Here is a 17,697-nt window from a genome sequence, read left to right as displayed (position 1 = left end):
ATGGTTTGGGACAGGACATATTATTTCTTTGACAATGTGGAAAAAACAAAAGCAACCATTCCTTGTGTCACTGATAAGTTCAGTGGTTAATGCTGGTGTCGATGGAGGAGGTTGTGTGATCAGTCCTCTGATGAGAAAGGAAATCAATATATAATATATATAATACATCTGGCAGTGCTAGAGTTAAAAGCAAAGCCTCTCCAAGCGAAACCTTAGCTGCCAGATGTAAAACCCCACCTGCCAGGCACTGCACCCTTACCCTGATCCCACAAGCCTTCCCACGTGGAGTTTACATCCAAAGGGAGAGCATGTACCAGTCTTGTTCCCAGCTACTTATGTTAAAACACACACCCCTGTGATAAACAGCTGCGGTCCTGCAACAGCTGCGGTGGCGGCAGATGGAGCCCTGCCCGGAGAAGGGCAGCGGGCCCGGCATGACCGGCACGTCCCCACGGGCGGTCCCCAAAGCCACCTCGGGAGAGCGGCACCGCGCTCCGCCGGGCACAGCTCCGTGCCAGCAGCGTCAGCTGGGTGCTGGGCTGGAAACTCGGCGCCTGGGACAGTCCTATCTTAAATATAGAAGGGTCTTCTGGAAGATTAATTAATAAATAATTAAAAAAACAAAAAAGTAAATTTAAGGGCGTTTTGTTGCGTGTTTATTTAGTAATTCAGTCAGCGGAGCACCTGGGGGTGGAACCAGGGTTTTAGAAACTATTATGTAACTAGAAAACTTATCTTTTAGCTGCAAGTATTTTCAGTTTTCTGGTACTTGCCAATTTAATAGTAGTAGTTTGTGGGATGCAAGGGGGGGCAGGGGACAACAACATGCATAATAACTTAATGTAAGGTTTTAAGAGGCATAACTTCATGACGGCGTGAGGCAGCTAAAGATGCCTCAGAGACCCCTGTCCCACCAGAGGGTCCTGCCAGAAGAAACCCAAGTGTCCATCCTCTCCCCGGAGCGGGGGATTTACATCCTGCTCGGGGGAAGCTGCCCGTGCTCCAGCGGAGGGAGCTGAGCCTCCGGAGGGCGCTCGGGTGATGCGCACAGACACGCGTGGGGCCGGCAGCATCCTCCCCGCATCGCTCCATCCCAGGCGCCGCCGGGAAGCGCGTGGGGGGATGCAGCGTGGTGCTGGTGGCGGCGGCGGGGTAAAATCGGCATTTTCAGCCAGCTTTTCCGCCGGCCCGCGGGGAAAGGGAAAACCAGCGCTCAGCCGGGGGAATGGGGTGCCGGTGCCGGCGTCGGGGCAGCGCTCTCCGGGGACGGGACGGTGCGGGGAGGGCGGCAGGCTCCCGAAAGGCGCCCGCGCCGTCCCGTGCCCGTGGTGGGGGCACCTCGGACCGCGGCCACCCTCGGCCGGGAGGTGGCAGCTCGCTGCGGCGGCAGCCCTGCCTCCGCGGCCACGCACCCCACCCGCTCCCGCCCCCGGGTCCCCGGGGGTGCCGGGAACATCGTTCCCGTCATTGGGGCAGGAGGCGGGGCCCGCGCCGTATAAGAAGGGACCGAGCGGGCGTTTCACTCCCAGGTCCTGAGACTCCTTGTCCCATCCCCGCCTCCTACCGCCGCTCACGGCGTGACCCGAGCCCGGATCGGCCCCCTCGGGGAGGCGACGGCGGGGCTGCAGCGGCAGCGCCGGTGCCACCGAGCAGCAGCAGCGGCAGCGGCAGCGGTGTGAGCAGCGGCAGCAGGAGCAGGAGCAGCCCCGCTCCCACCTGCCCGTGCCAGAGGCTGGAGCTGCGCCCGTGGCGGAGCCGCGTTTGGTGCCCGCGCCCCGGAGCCCCCGCGCCGCGGCCGTGCGGCGCCGCGTCCCGCTCGCCCATGAGCGCCGCCGCTCTCTACAGCCTGGACTCCCCGGCATGCTATAAGAGCTGGTGCCTGGAGCCCGCCAACTTCTACGACGCCAAGGTGGGCAGCGGCGGCGGGCCGGGTCCCGCCTGCAAGCCGGGGGCCCGCGGCGGCTGCGGGATGAGCGGCGAGGAGGCGGGAGGCGGCCTGGGGGGCAGCGGCACCAACCTGGCGGAGCTGAGCGCCGCCGCCCCGGCCATGTACGAGGACGAGAGCGCCATCGACTTCAGCTCCTACATTGACTCCATGTCTGCCGTGCCCAACCTGGAGCTCTGCAACGACGAGCTCTTCGCCGACCTCTTCAACAGCAACCACAAGCCCGAGCGGGGCGGGGAATACGGCGAGTACTTGCCACCGGGCGGCGGCGCCGGCCGCGACCCCGCCAAGGACCTCGGCGCTACCATGACCACCCTGCTGGGCTCCGAGCCCCGCACCGCCTCCTCCTCCTCCTCCTCCTCTTCCTCCTCCTCCTTCTCCTCCCGCGGCGCTCTGAAGCAGGAGCCGGACTGGAGCGACAGCGACCTCTCCTCCTCGCTGCTGCCCTCGCAAATCGCCACCTGCGCCCAGACCATCATGAACCTGAGCGGGCAGCCCACGCCGCCCACGTCCCCCGAGCCGCCGGGCAGCAGCTCCCCCTCCAGCTGCAGCACCCGCTCGCCGGGCCCCGGGGCCGCCGCCGCCGCCGCCGCCGTGCCCGGGCCGGCGCAGGGCGTCCCGCAGCCCACTGCCGCCGCCGGCGGGGGCAAGGAGCGCGGCGGCAAGAAGTGCGTGGACAGGTTTAGCCCCGAGTACCGGCAGCGCCGGGAGCGCAACAACATCGCCGTGCGCAAGAGCCGCGACAAGGCGAAGCGGCGCAACCAGGAGATGCAGCAGAAGCTGCTGGAGCTTTCGGCCGAGAACGAGAAGCTGCACAAGAAGATCGAGCAGCTCACCCGGGACTTGACCAGCCTCCGACACTTCTTCAAGCAGCTGCCCAGCGCTTCTTTCCTGCAGCCCGGCTCGGGCACCGACTGCCGGTAACCGGGGGGGAGCGGGACGGAGAGACGGACTCCGGGAGACGGTGGATAAATACCTCAGAGGGCCGTGCCGAGCCCTGCCGGGCCGTGCCGTGCCGTGCCGGGCCGTGCCGTGCCGCGGCGCCCCGGGCCGGGCCGGGCGCGGCAGGAGGCGCGGAGCCGCGGTGGGACCTGCCGGCCCGCGGCCGCGCTCGGGATGCGGCAGCGACGTGGAGCGATGCCTGGGTCTTTCACCACGAAACTTGCGAAAAAGGGAAAAAAAGCTAAATATATTATTTTTTTTCTTCTCTCCCCTTAAATTATTTTTGTAATGGTAGTTTTCGTCTTTTCTACATTTTACTCATACCGATGCAGCTATGGTACATCTGTTAAAGTGATTCAAAATCCCATGTATTTTAGACAGTAGGATGGAAAAAAAACCCAAAAAACAAAGACTGAGCATGCTCAACCTTTTATATCAATTTTTACAGCATTTCTAAGAATAAAGAAAAGCATTTTAAATCCACCCTGTTCTCGTTTGCTCTGTGTCGTGACAGCCAGGGGCTGGCGGCGGGGAAAGCTGTGCTGCCCGGGAGGGGGCTGGACACGGGCGGGGAACACGGAGAGGGGGTCCCAGGGGCCGAGAGGGGAGGTGAGGGCAAGCGAGGGCCGCTGCGTTAGTTCCCAAAGCATCCAGAGAGCGATGCAGGGGTGGGAACAACCGTGAGACCCCTCGCTCGGCCCGGTGGCCGCGAAGTCTGCTCCCCCCGGAGCGCATCGCTGAGCCCGAGTGCTGAGTCAGGGGTTGCCGTGGCGCTGGTGGGACCGAGCAGCTGCACATTAAGGGAGACTGCTCTGTGAGCAGGACTGTGCCAGAAGAAATACCGTATTCTATAGCAAAAAAAAAAAAAAAAAAAAAAAAAGTGCATAGGACTAAAAGAACATCATTAAAAGAATACCACTAGTTAAAATTCCCGTTTAAAAAAAAAAACAAAAAACTTCCAAGGGTTTTCCATTGTAGATAATGCAAAGTTGCACCTACACTAACATGTTCCATAGCAGGCACCAGAGCTCACCTCTGTAGGGAGTCTCAGAGGTGTTGCTGCACCCTGAGGCTTCAGCCCACTGCAGGAGCTGGACACTTTCACTGATCCTGGACAGTGAGAGTGGGCAACTGCTGCTCATCACAGAGCCAGTGGTCACAAAGACTTTCACTGATCCCTGCTTGTGACAGAGCGGCGAGGCAACGCTGCTGCTCACCGCTGAGTGAGTGAACAGGTCACAGAAGATCGGGCAACTTATCTGAATTTCAGTAGTGCAGTGTTAGAGCACCTACAGCATCTCTAGGGCACTGGCAGGAAAATGGCCTGACAACAAGCACCTCCCGTTTTCTCAGAGACTCAAGTCTTGAATGGTTTTGAAGGGGCAACCCCAGTTTCAGACCTCTACACAGGAATGGGCTGTCATCTCCTTTTTCCTTACAGGGAGGCAGGCAAGAGACTGAAATGCTTGGAGGAGGTGGGGAAAAAAGGGGAATTCAAAAGCTGGATCATTTAATAATTGTGACATCCATAAGACTTTTCACTACTGGCCTGAGCTGCAGAAATGACCAGTGTGGCAAGTGTGCTGCTCCTTCTCTGCTGGTTAATCACATATGGGACCTGCACTAAAACCACTCGTTCCTCCTCCTCTGACCTCTAAGGGGCTTTTAAACACTGTGAAAGAGTAAGGGGGGGGGGGGGGGGGAAACCATGCAGTCTCTAATTCTTATATTAATTCTTGCAATGCACACAGAGGGAGATTTTGGCATTTATCTGATCTCTAGTCTCCACAGCCTGGGTGGGGGTTGTTGCGTGGCCTACAACGCAGTTTGCTGCTTGCCCATAAAAGAAACTGCAGTGAAACACCAGCTTTGTGGGAAGCTACAGATAACACACAACTTCTCTGCTGAGAGACCAATTAGCTGTAAAACATTAACTTCATATGTGTTCAAATCTCTGTCTTTATACAACTATATATATAGTGTTAACTCAGTGTTAACTCAGAATTGACACAGCACGCAGCATTCTGCAGCACGTCAGATATGCTGATAAAACTCAGCTTAAACCAACTGCCATAGCAAGGTATTTATTTCAAAAATATCAGTAAAATTTTTTCCATTGACACATAATAAATACAGTATTATTAAAAATAAATCACAACCATTCAAAACTTACAGAAAAAGATGTTTTACATTACATAACAGCAAATATGACAAAGAACTGTATTCTTAGATCCTGCACTGGTCAGAAAAAGAAGAGTTCAGAAAGTTGAACAATATATAGATTTTTTTTCAGTGTTAGCACAATGTGCTTTATAAATCACAGTTTTAATAAACTATCTTAACGCTTATCACACTTGCATTATACATTATCTGTGGCACTAGTTAACAGATAATCACATTACAAAGTCCACAAATACTATAATAGCTGACTAGAGTTCAACTCTGTCTTGCTGCAGCTTCCAGAAGAACAATTTCCTCCAGCACAACACAGTTGGGGTGGCTGGTTATGAGTGGACGTAGCAGTTCAATAACCCCACCTCCTTTCCCAGCACGCTCTGCACCTCGTAAGTCTGCAGGAATAAAAGCATGGTGAGTAAAACAAACAGTGCTGGACATTCTGTTCTAGGCAGCATTCAGCTGGGAAGATGCAGCATGCAGGATCCTCTTCCAACAGACAATTTTTTTAAAGGACTCGGAAAGTGCATTAGAACTAATGGAAAGAATGAATATATTAGATTTTCAGTAATTAGATCACACTCCTGTCTCAGTTGCTGCCCTACCAGGCTTTCAAAATGAGCTGTTTCAAAAAGAAAAAAGTTTCTGTGACTTTGAACTCAGTTTTGCTAAGCATAACCTATACATGCTCCCTTTACCTTCCTTTCTGACACTTGCAGGACTTCATGCATGCTGGCAATGTCTATATATATACTATACACTGACTACCTGTGCTAATTTACCCACTAAAGGGAAAAAAACATTTTGTAACCCTTCTTACTCTCCTTCCTCTCCCCCCTTTTAACTTTCTGTTGTTCATGCATTACCACCAGCAGCACCAACACAGTCCCTCGTGTTTAATGATCCAATGAATTTCATCCACGAGTTGTGCCTGAGTGAATTTGCAGAGGCTGTGCTCTGCATGGAGGAGAGGGATGCAAGGCTGGCATGGCTGCACTACGAGCAGCAGCATGTTAACACAAGAACTGGTGACACTCTCAGCTGATATTTCACTTGAGAGGGTGTCTCAGGTGGCACAGGGTTCACATCCCTTTCTCACCCTAACAGGCCTTGCCTACAACGAGCCTTGACTGTGCCCCTCCTTCATCTGCACTGTGCTTCTGTACAGGTATGTGATACCCATGGCGTTGCCTGGTTCAAGGTATAAACAATCTTTTTTTTTCTTTTTTCTTTCTTTTTCCTGGATTATTTTTCCCCCAGACCGGTTCTGCAGTCCAGTTCACAGTGCAGCTGCACAAACAACTCTCCTGGTGTAACAGAAGGGCTGCCACAAGGAGAAGAACAGGTAGCCAGGGCCAGTGACAGCTAAAACCAATCTCCCTGCCAAAAGAATTGATTACAAAGCTACACCCTTAGAAACTTCAGCAGCACTGGCAAAAAAATGCCACCTCAAGTGGTATTTCTTGTGACAAATCTTTATCCCTCTGTTTCAGCTGGGGAAGAAAAAAATCGGAGTTGCCAGACTTTTAAATACTGGCTGAATACACACTGAAACATGAAAAAGAGGTTGTTTGAATTCTAATAACTCGAAAAAGAACTATGTTTTGCCAGTCTGTAACCAAACCAGACACATCCTGTAAAACTCAGCAAGACTTAACTGCTATTAAAGGAGCAAACATGTTTTGGAAGTTTCTTGTATCTCTTTGCTTAAATGAAATATACACCCTCCACCAGCATAAGAAAAGTAATTTACTATTTCAGAATAACTTTCCACTTTAAATATTACCCACAAGTCCCACTAAAAGCATGGAGCATGTAATAGGAAAATGCTGGAAAACTTGTGAGACAGGGAAAGCAAACTGACCCCAGTACATATCACCTAACTGAAGATATTTAACTGGGACGATTAAACAAGACAACAAACCGACCTTTGCTCCCATTCACGTGCAAGGGAGAGGGAAAATCCTGGAATCCTAATTGGACTTAATGACTTTGTGAAGGCTGCAGAGAATCCAGCAGCCAATGCCAGCCAGGCACCTACCTGGGTGCCTCCCTCACCCATGGTAAATCTGGGTCACTGTGCCAAGTGTCAGGGCTCTTCTGATAGCTCAGATTAAAGGAGTAAATACTTTGCGATTACATAAACTGTACTTTAGCCCATGGATCTCCATGGCTCATGTGTGCTTCATTCATACAATTATCAAGTAATATCTTGCGCGCATTTTGCAAATTCTTCTCCTACTTCCACCTGCCAGTACTTTCAGTGTTGTGCTGGTACAAAGTGGCTGTGGTTTATAGGATTTAGAAGACCAGACCCAAAAGGTGGGATGCTTGGAGGGTATCTTTGCTGTCTTTGGATCCTCAGCTAGTGAATAGCATCGCCTGTGGCAGCTCTGAGTGCTGTTTGCAAGCTGCTCTGCAGATCCAGAGCTGAGCTGAAGCTACACAGCCCATCTGCTGCATCCCCCTTCTGAAAAGGAGGGTGTGAGTCTGATCAGATGGCAGGGCATCAGCAGCTGGAAGGAGGGATTGCCAAAGGGCACAGCCCACTCAAGTCACAGCCTGGACGTGGGGAAAAAAAAATCATTTCACTTGTACTAAAATCTCTTTCCACTCCTAGTGCAGTTCTGAATTGAATTGCCTGGAAAGTCAGAATCTCCACCACTGGAGATTTTCAAGACCCTACCAGCACAAGTCATGGCTGACCTGCCATACCTGACATTGGTACTCTGCCTTTACATTAAGTTCTGTAGTTTAACTTCCTTTGCTCAGCATTCATTATACCTACCCCATCCTCACTGGCAGAGGACATCAGGAGAGAAGAGATTGTCCTTTGCAACAGCTGGAATGAGAAAATTCACAGGTTTTGTTCATGGCAAAAATCTTAAGTGTGCAAAAACATTCTGTTTGCAATCACATAGAACAAAGATTTTTCATTTTAATATCAAACAGTTTTGTTTCTCTGGCCAAGAAAGCAGAGGAGAGGTGACACAAAAGACGTTCAGAATGGAAGTCTAAAAATACACATTCCTTTTAAACTGTGTAGACTGAGGTTTCCAAAGGCCCAGCCTAACAAATCCCTTCATCTGGGCCATAGAACCATTTGCAAACCTCAGGGTGAACTCAGTGACTGCATTATCTGAGCAAGACCTGGGAACTGCATTCTTAACCCAACGAAACACAAGTTTAGTATGAAATTATGGGACAGTCTTACATATTTTAATTTGTCTTCTGACAGAACTGTTCATAGCAGTGTGGCTTAGGATACCTATGTGTCTGCACATCTGGTCTCACTGCACCTGATACACCAGCCCTTATTTCATGCCATACCTTCACTTTTACTGTACTTTGAGATCGGGATGGACAACTCAAGAAGACTTCCAGCTGCATTTTCAAAACTGGTGTTGTGACAACTTCAGAGCACTCGTTGCAATATAGCAATTCTCTGAAACACACAAAATAATGATGGAAAAACATAGAGAAATGAACAAGCTATCAGTCATAAATAAAAATAAATAAAACCCCAATTAGTGTATTCCCTAAAATACTTTGCTGGTAGACTTTTAGTAGGAAAGCCCTGGTAGAGATTCAGTTGATAAGAGAAAATAGAACTCTTCTGTTGGCAGTAACTCTCCTGGAGGACCTAAACTCTTCTGGCAAAAGGATCTTCCTTTAATAATTTCTGGCAGCATGGAGAAAGGTTGCTATTTATAGTCACTCCGCTTAAGCAAATATTAATCTCATAACCCCCTAAAAGTTATGGCAAAAGAAAATCTGTAGTATAGATTTGGCTGAAGTGAATTATTGACTTAGGCCCTCATTCAGCAAACGTTCAATGTTTTCAGTGTACTCTTAAGTCATGCACAGAGTTAAGCTCAGCTATAAGCCACTTGTTGGAAGAACTTCTTAAACAAATATTGATACTTCATTTGTTCTCCAAATGAAGCAAAAGTGTCCTTCACAGGTGAGATACTTTTTTAATTGGACTACACTACTCTGTGAACATAGACACATCCTTATTTTTAACGTGACAGTGTAATACAGGACATCTGGTTTTGATTTTCAGCCATCAAAGCATAAAGGGCAAATCTTCTAATCTTTAGGACAATATTATCTATTTCAATAAGAACAACACAACTTCTTACGATTTCTCAGTAGAAAGAACTTCCTTCCTTCCTTCCTTCCTTCCTTCCTTCCTTCCTTCCTTCCTTCCTTCCTTCCTTCCTTCCTTCCTTCCTTCCTTCCTTCCTTCCTTCCTTCCTTCCTTCCTTCCTTCCTTCCTTCCTTCCTTCCTTCCTTCCTTCCTTCCTTCCTTCCTTCCTTCCTTCCTTCCTTCCTTCCTTCCTTCCTTCCTTCCTTCCTTCCTTCCTTCCTTCCTTCCTCCCTCCCTCCCTCCCTCCCTCCCTCCCTCCCTCCCTCCCTCCCTCCCTCCCTCCCTCCCTCCCTCCCTCCCTCCCTCCCTCCCTCCCTCCCTCCCTCCCTCCCTCCCTCCCTCCCTCCCTCCTTCCCTCCCTCCCTCCCTCCAACTGCTCTTATCCCCTGGGCTTTTATTCCACCAGGAATTTCACACTCTGCAAGCACAAGCTGCCTCGGCAGCTGCAGGGGAGGCTTTCCAAAATTATGTCAGTGTGACACAGGTTCAGCATTTCAGGTGGCAACAGGTCCTGTGGGATCAGTCCTCACATTCAGGACAAACATACTGCCAGAATTATTCAACATCCTTTTTAGAAAGGTGACTAATTTAATAGGTCTGAAATGCAAGTCTTTAATACTTAGATACATGGTAGCAGAGATCATAGTCCAGTATAAAAATGAGGTGAATAGAGGACACACAGATTAACAAGGCAAGACACACAAACACATGTACCTGCTTCAAAAGGAACTTAAAATCAGACCTGTGGTTTATGGGCATATTTATTAAAAGCAGTATTACAATGCAGTGGGCTATGAAACCTTTATAAGCAAGATTGGTTTAAAAACCAAGTAATAACTGCAAAATCAAACTATTTCATATCTACTTGTATCTTCTCCATATATTAATGTAACCTTGCAGGTTTTATCAGTTCATCAGCAATAAAAATACTACGTCTTAGCTCTAGGAAGGAGCAAAGTGCAGCCTGTGCCTGCAGGAATCATTGCATCACCCATTGCTGTTATGGCTACATCTACAAAACACCTGGAGTGCTCTGGAGCATGCTGACTCTCACCTGTCCTGGGGACACACTTCCAACTTTCCATTGCCACATCTGTTGCATGTAGGCCAGGAGAAGCAGTGCTCTCATTAACTCCAACAACAGTACCTGCAGAACATGGAATTCTTACAAAATGCTAATGTTAAGCCAGCAAACACAGTCACTCTTGGCTTCACAGCAGGTTTGAACCTTTCTGACCCACAGCTCAAGACTTGTCAGAGCAGGAATCAGGAACAATCTCACTGCCTTTCTCCTTTGTCCCTCCAACAAGGGATGAAAGTACAGCAGAGTGTTATGTTCTAAAAATATCAGAAAGTAGGTAATTGACAATTAACTTTCCAAACAGGCTTGGTTCTTTTGGTTTGGATTTTACTGCTTTTCTGATTTGCTTTTGCTTGTTTGCTTTCTTTCTGGTCCTCTGATGTTTTCTTGGCAATAAACAGCTACAAAAATAATCAGATCGAATAGCTTGAAATTGGTATTTAGAAAATACAAACCAATAAGAAGCCCCAATCCCTTCTGAAAACAACAATGCAGATTAAATTCTACTAACAATGGAGTTATTCTTCATTTATACAGATTTAACAGAGATTAGATCTGGCTCACAGTCTTAAATGTGTGCGTAAGAAGGGAATGCCAAAGACACTTTGGACTAATAAAAAGGGCCTCGCTAGTTTTGGCAAGAAAAGATATATTCAGAATTTTATGAGAAGCCAATAAAGAGTGTATTATATTTTATGGTAACAATATGCTGAAATTACGAGCATTATTTATAGAGAAAAATATTCACCTGTAAGAATGAAATTGCACTGAAATAAAAGCTCATAGTACAACAGAACTACAGACTTAAAAATCCAGCCTCTGTTGAGCAAGAATCTCACAGTTCTATACCACATTCAATAGAAGAAAGCCTTGGAGACTTGGAGCATTTACAGTGTCTGGACTGTAAGACAGGGTGTTAATCCCTTGCTTTTCTGGTTCTCCTGGGACAAGCAGGGAGCTACACCTAAATAACAAAACTGTAATTTTCTTTGGGAATTCAAAGGACAGCGGGTCTGAAGATCTGAAAAGTTGCTTCTCAAATACAACATTTTTGACCCAATTTATAAGTGTACGACAAAATATTAGGCATTTCTCTGACAGAATAATAATAATAATATTAATAATAAATAATAATAATAAAAAAATAATATTTAGACACATGGACTCTTAGAGGAATAATTTTGATTCTTCAGTGTTCATGATAAACTGGGAGTTTCCATGGGTATGTTTCTCTTTGAATGATGTGAATGCTGAATGGAGTTAAAGCCACTTGGTGGATTTAGCTTGACTGGATCCACTTGACTGGCTGGTCACCAGTGGTGTTCCCTAAGGCTCAGTACTGGGGCCAATCCTGTTTAATATTTTAATCAGTAATCTGGACCAAGTCCACCCTCAGTGAGTTTGCAAATGACAGCAAACAGATGGGTGGGAGTGTTGGTCTGCTGGAGGGCAGGGAGGCTCTGTAGAGGGATCTGGACAGGCTGGATCAATGGGCTGAGGCCAATGGTGTGAGTGTGAGGTTCAACAAGGCCAGGTGCCAGGTCCTGCACCTGGGTCACAACAACCCCAGGCAGTGCCACAGGCTGCGGGAAGAGTGGCTGGAAAGTGACCCAATGGAAAAGGAGCTGGGGGTGGTGGTCAACAGCCAAGTGGACACAAGCAGTGTGTGCCCAGGTGGCCAGGAAGGCCAGTGGCATCCTGGCCTGGATCAGCAACAGTGTGGTCCAGCAGGACTAAGGAAGGGATCATCGCTCTGTGCTCAGCACTGGTGAGGCTGCACCTCAAGTCCACTCCTGGGCCCCTCACTCCAAGAAAGACACTGAGGTGCTGGAGTGGCCCAGAGAAGGGCAATGGAGCTGATGAGAAGGAGGTGGGGTTCCTCAGCCTGGAGAAAAAGAGGCTCTGGGGGAACCTTCTTGTTCTCTACAGCTGCCTGAAAAGAGTTTGTAACCAGGCAGGGGTCGACCTCTTCTCCCAGGTTACAAGTGACAGCATGAGAGGAAATGGCCTAATGTTATGCCAAGAGAGCTTTAGATCGGATATTAGGAAGACTTTCTTCACTGAAAGGGTGGTCAAGCATTTGAACAGCTGCCAGAAAAGTGGTGGAGTCCCCAGCCCTGGAGGTATTTATATGACATGCAGATGTGGCACCTGGGGACATGGTTTAGTGGTAGACTTGGTAGTGCTGGTATTCATTTGCTTAATGGTTTGACTGGATGATCTTAAAGATCCATTTCAACCTAAATGATTCTATGATTTTATCATTCTTGTTCGCCAAAAAACTACCAATTAATTTGCTAAGTATGTTTCCTTCTTCATTAAAAAAATAATTTAAAAACCAAAACAAATCCCCTTTCTCTCTAAGCCTTTTCACTTTCTGCCCCTTGTGTGCAGGATGCCAGTGCAAGTACATCTGAAGCAAACCAATCAGGATCATACCGATGAAAACCAATCAGGATCATACTGATGATATTATGTCTAGTGGAGAAGATTATTTTGATGATAATGTAGAGTTCCCTTGAGAAAACCAGCAGACATCACTGAAGTCAGACCAACTCAAAGCAGCAACAGGTGTAGTAATCTAGTGACAGTCTTGTGCACCCTATAAAGTGATTTCTCAAGTTTAAGATGCTGAACTACTGCACATCTTTTTCAAGACTCTAGATTTTGCTTGACATACACAAACCTTCTGGATATTTTCCCAAGATCCTTCTTTTAAATGAAAATGCACATGGCCAAAATTCGATTTTTACCTCTAGTTTATTTTTAAGGGTTGTGGCTGGCACCATGAAGAAGAGATTGACATTGTCAATCTCTTGGATGAGACTGACATCCAAGGGACAACGCCTGGCAGGTCTGCCATGTGGAATGCAAAGCAACACTTTGGTTGAAACAATTAAAACATTGAGGTGTTGTTTTTGATTTCTTTCCCCCAATCGGCTATCCTGATTAATGGGACAGGAAATGCAAAAATTCAATCAAAAAAGGAAACATAGATAAACTGACTGACCCCATTTTAGTCCCACTAGCAAGTGGAAAACTGAAAAAAAACCCCACATGCCTGAGTAAGGGCTTAAATATGAAAATATCCAACGTCAAAATTCAATCACTGTTGGTGAGTCATATACTAGGCAAATAGCATTAATCAAGTAATATTCCCACATATCACATGTGGTATAGACTAAGTAGAATTTACTCAAAGCATGATTAAGAGGAAAACCAGTTCTGTGCTGTATGAACTGCCAACATTTAAGTCATCCTGACTGCTACTATACAGCAAAACGAGGTTATAAATTACCTTGTAATGCATAGTGATAAGAAAATAAACTTATTAACCCTAAGATCACAGGTGAAAACCACAGATTCATTTTGCAATGAAGAATAAAGTTTTCCTTAGAAAGCAACCACAGGTTTTCACTCATCTGCTGAAGGGCAACACAGTCCATTATCCCAGAGCTGGTATGGCTGGACCTCCCTGAAACACGAATTTCTGACAAACTCATTGCATCTGCTCAGACTGGAACATTTTCTGTTTTGATGGGGAGGGAACCTCTGAAGAACATCCAGTCCAGAGCTGTACCAGGTTGGTCAGGGCCCAGCTTTAAGCAGGAGCTTGGACTGGTGGAACTTCAGATGTTCCTTCCAAAGGAGCAGGAAGACACTCCTTCAGGAAGGGGTAGACAAAGCCTTTTCAGCCTCTTTGCTAGGTGGGAGAATGCCAGTGTGCAACACACATAGGTGACCAAAAGTACAAGAAACGAGAGGATGTGCAAAGAAAAAGAATGAACGAGGCAATAACTGCTTCTCATTGAAAGCCAGACTAGCAACTCTCTGACATAGGAGATGAGAGACAGCGATTGAATTTTAGAGATCATACATCTCCCTCCATGCATTGTTCCACCAAAAGTATATTCTCCCACCAACAAAGTAGGGTCAATGCTATTAGTTTCATTAGTTAGCAGAAATACGTAGGCACTAACTAATTGAAACCCAAAACAGTGAATGTATCTCTTCAATGCTATTAAAATATTTCAGTACACACAAAAGTGAGAGTTTTCATCTATATATTGCTGCAGCATGAGTATATAGAAGATATTTTATATTCTATGTTGGTATTCCGGTGTGGGGGCCTACTGATAACAGCTATCCTGCACAAATTCCAGATTAAACAAGACAAGGTTGTAGGATTAATTTCTCCTTTTGTCATTCTTCTATCTTTAATACAGGACGGGCAAAGCATGACATCTCCCATGTGTATAAAGTAAGTTCTTGTTTACACAACAGATCACAAATGTGTTCTTTCTTTGCCCTGCAGGATAAAGAAAGGACAGAGAGATGTTTCCTTTATCCTACTATGAACACTGTCAACAAGAAAAAAGAAGACAGGCACTTCTCATAATCACAAAATTAACAGCAGTGACAATTCTTAACATAACTACTGGAGAGGTGAAAAAAAAAAAGGCAAAAAGCATTTCACACCCAGTGACAGAAATATCTTTCAAGTAGCTGTATCAATGCAAGATGTACATAACAACCATGGCTTTGACTGAAGTGCCTCTGGTTGTGCTTGGTTTTCATTATGTACTGTTCAACATTTGTCACTGCAAGGTGCTCAGTAATTAATCACAGAGGCATTGCTAAGCTGTGGCTGTACCATAGCAGCAGGTATGTTTAGTAAAGGCTTTGCTTGGTTTCAAACTGTCTTCTCAGTCTACTTTATTATAACTGAAGAATTCATTTGAAAACCATTATTTGTTGTAATTTTAAAGTTAATTTCAAATGCTCCAGTGAATACTTGATGGTATTTTCTACAAGGGCTACTGGAATAATACAAATTAAATTAAGGGAGGAAATAGCCTTGAAGGCTTGTTGGGCTTTTAAGGACTTTTTCTCATAGGCACTGTACAGCTGGGAGGTTTAAGAAGCTGCCTGGACAAAGCATTATAAAATACACAGTAGAGAATATTTCTGCATGATTTGGAAACACTAGAAAATCTGTAGTAAGAAATGTTTCTGCATGGTTAGTGGTAAAACCAAGATATGGTCAAACCATATCTTAGACAAAGCTATGATCCAAAGTGGCTGGTGAGCAAATACTGGCCACATTATGCTAAATTACTATGGTAAAATAATAAATTGTCCTACTGCAGCAAAGCTCCAGGAAAATCAGTCACCAACCCCTACCATTCAAGATCTGGGTAAGATATCTTACCCATCTGCCTAAAAAATGTTGGTATAACTCCTTGTTGCCAACATCAACAAGGCTGGTGTGAACAGAAGGCTCCTGAAAGAAGACAGTGAAGGAAGGAATATAATGAAACAGATTGTACATTAAACATTTATTCTGGGGTATGAGTGAGTGGGAGCAGAGCTTGGCCAGCAAAAGGCAAACAGAGCCCACAATGAGGCATAAAATCTTAAATATTCTAATGACCCACAGCAATGCCATGCTTTTTTTATCCCTCCACGCTGTTTGTGCAAGAAATCAATATAAAGACACAAAAGATTAAAGTGAGCACAAATAATTAACAGCATTTATTTCAGCAAGGCCATACAAACCTCTGAGAGCACAAATGGAGCTGGCCTGTGTTGTAGAATCCAGCTCATCGAGTCTGACAGGGCCAGTCAGCTCACTGAGGTCAGCACCGGCAGCCGAGCACAAAAGAGGCTTTTGTAACAGGAGAACAGTACGTTCAACACAAATAATCCTACCTGCCAAAAAAGACATTTCAGCTCAGTACAGTAACAAGGAAAAAGGTGACCACGTTAATTGTCACGGCCAATAAAGACAACAACCTCTGCCAGCTACCAAACAGATGAATAGACTCCATCAGGTTTTCTCAATGACAAAATATTTCGCTTTCAGCGATACACGCACTGCGCTCTTGTTACACTTTGAGACTCCTGGGGAGAAAAAGAAATCTGAATTTGAAGAAAAAGAAATTTAAAAATCTGAACATGCCAGAAGAGAGTGTCTGATGCCACCCAGACTGCATCTCATCTCACTCCTGGCAAACAGGTTACAGGTTTTTCCTTGGTAATAAGCTTGGGCACCCCTTCAGGTGGTCCTACTTTGCTTCAGAGATTATAAAGAGTATGTGCATGCAATGCTTTATTCTCCAGAGCAGAGATTTTTGCTTCAGGACACACAGCCTTTTGCACAGCTTTGTACTTCCAGTTCACTTACACTCTGGAAGTGACTGAAGGTGTGAGATGGGAGCCAGCCCTGCCATCACCATACAGAACCAAACTTGAACCTCAAAAAAGAGTGAGTAAAAATGAAAGTAAAGGGAACAACCATTATTTCATGATTATTTCATGGGAGTGAAGGCTCACAGCTAAGACGGTTTAGGAGAGCTTGTAAAATTTCTCTATCTAGGGACATGCAGATTTCTTAATATATTTGAGCCTTCTGTCAGTTCACAAATTTGATTTTCACTGGTCATCAGATTCAACAGTCATCAGAGAAGACTGATAGCAATACTGGTGTATTGGTGGGTATACTGGTAATACTGGTGGGCATACAACAACATCACTGAATTTCTCATTCACTTTCAAAATCAAGCCAAAAATACAGAAAAAGAAACCTTACAAGAAAGTTTAAATTACAACCCCTTTCAAATTTCTCATCCCAAACTTGCAAAGTCTCATCTTCATCTGGTAATGAAAGTGACCTCTCTGGAGGTCACATATTGAGGTGTCAGAGATAGGGCTGCTGTTTCTGTGGGACTCCAGATGCTTCCAAGCCACGTGCAAAGCTTACCATTTCCCCAGAGAGCATCTTGAAGAAGACAAGTTGTGAGCCAGCACTGAGGGCTTCCATGATTTCTGTGCTGAGAACACATGACGCAGTGACTGACACAGTAACAACTTTTGGAATCCCATGAGCCACATTTTGCAGTGTGGAGTCAGTCACAAACAACAGCATTTCTCTTTGATCTATGGGAACACTGTGTTTTGTCTGTGATTAGGAAAAAAATTACACAAATTGGATTGCAATTGTTAATTTTTTTAGCAGAAGAAAAGACTAAACATCTTCATATTAAAATGACTCATAAAACTGACAGAAATTATTACAGTTAGGGCTTGTACAGGATAATGAGTCAAAGGTTTACTAGAATTTTTTGGTATTCCTTACTTCAGATACAAACCTTAAAATCTCTACCCTAAATTAACTTTCTGAGGTTGACTCTCTGGACTCTTGGCTCTACTTCAGTCAACCATCACGCTTTATGGTAATTTTCTTGGACTGTACATGGGATTTGAAAATATATTTCCTAAAAAAATGTACTATATATATTGTACACATAAAATGATTATTGGATGGTTTTAATAAGACTTACATAATTTTTGTCTTAAAAACAATGGGGAAAGAATATTTCTACTATTAATATTATTCCT

General features: G+C 45.8%; 2 protein-coding genes across 2 annotated transcripts in view; one reads left to right on the top strand and one right to left on the bottom strand.

Annotated features, from left to right (window-relative positions):
* The first annotated feature begins 1,209 nt into the window (after nucleotides 1-1,209).
* Nucleotides 1,210-3,370, top strand: CEBPD (CCAAT enhancer binding protein delta). The gene has a single exon (XM_036379137.1). It carries the CDS (start codon nucleotides 1,226-1,228, stop codon nucleotides 2,867-2,869), a length of 1,644 nt encoding a protein of 547 aa, XP_036235030.1. The 5' UTR covers nucleotides 1,210-1,225; the 3' UTR covers nucleotides 2,870-3,370.
* A 1,585-nt stretch (nucleotides 3,371-4,955) lies between these two features.
* The window catches only part of SPIDR (scaffold protein involved in DNA repair), a 196,275-nt gene continuing 183,533 nt past the window's right edge, over nucleotides 4,956-17,697 (bottom strand). The window contains 9 exon segments of the mRNA XM_036379007.1: nucleotides 4,956-5,394; nucleotides 5,397-5,457; nucleotides 7,851-7,904; nucleotides 8,393-8,507; nucleotides 10,270-10,333; nucleotides 10,336-10,362; nucleotides 15,856-16,008; nucleotides 17,060-17,080; nucleotides 17,083-17,257. Coding sequence (XP_036234900.1) covers nucleotides 5,324-5,394; nucleotides 5,397-5,457; nucleotides 7,851-7,904; nucleotides 8,393-8,507; nucleotides 10,270-10,333; nucleotides 10,336-10,362; nucleotides 15,856-16,008; nucleotides 17,060-17,080; nucleotides 17,083-17,257 — 741 coding nt within the window. The 3' untranslated portion in view covers nucleotides 4,956-5,323.

The sequence above is a fragment of the Molothrus ater genome, chromosome 1 (assembly GCF_012460135.2).
Source record: "Molothrus ater isolate BHLD 08-10-18 breed brown headed cowbird chromosome 1, BPBGC_Mater_1.1, whole genome shotgun sequence".
NCBI lineage: Eukaryota > Metazoa > Chordata > Aves > Passeriformes > Icteridae > Molothrus > Molothrus ater.
Note: the sequence above shows the minus strand (reverse complement) of the source record. Positions and strands in the feature narration are given on the sequence as shown.

Bases quoted from the DNA above. Each gene is read 5' to 3' on its own strand.
- CEBPD (XM_036379137.1), top strand. From the start codon at position 1,226: ATGGGGTGCCGGTGCCGGCGTCGGGGCAGCGCTCTCCGGGGACGGGAC.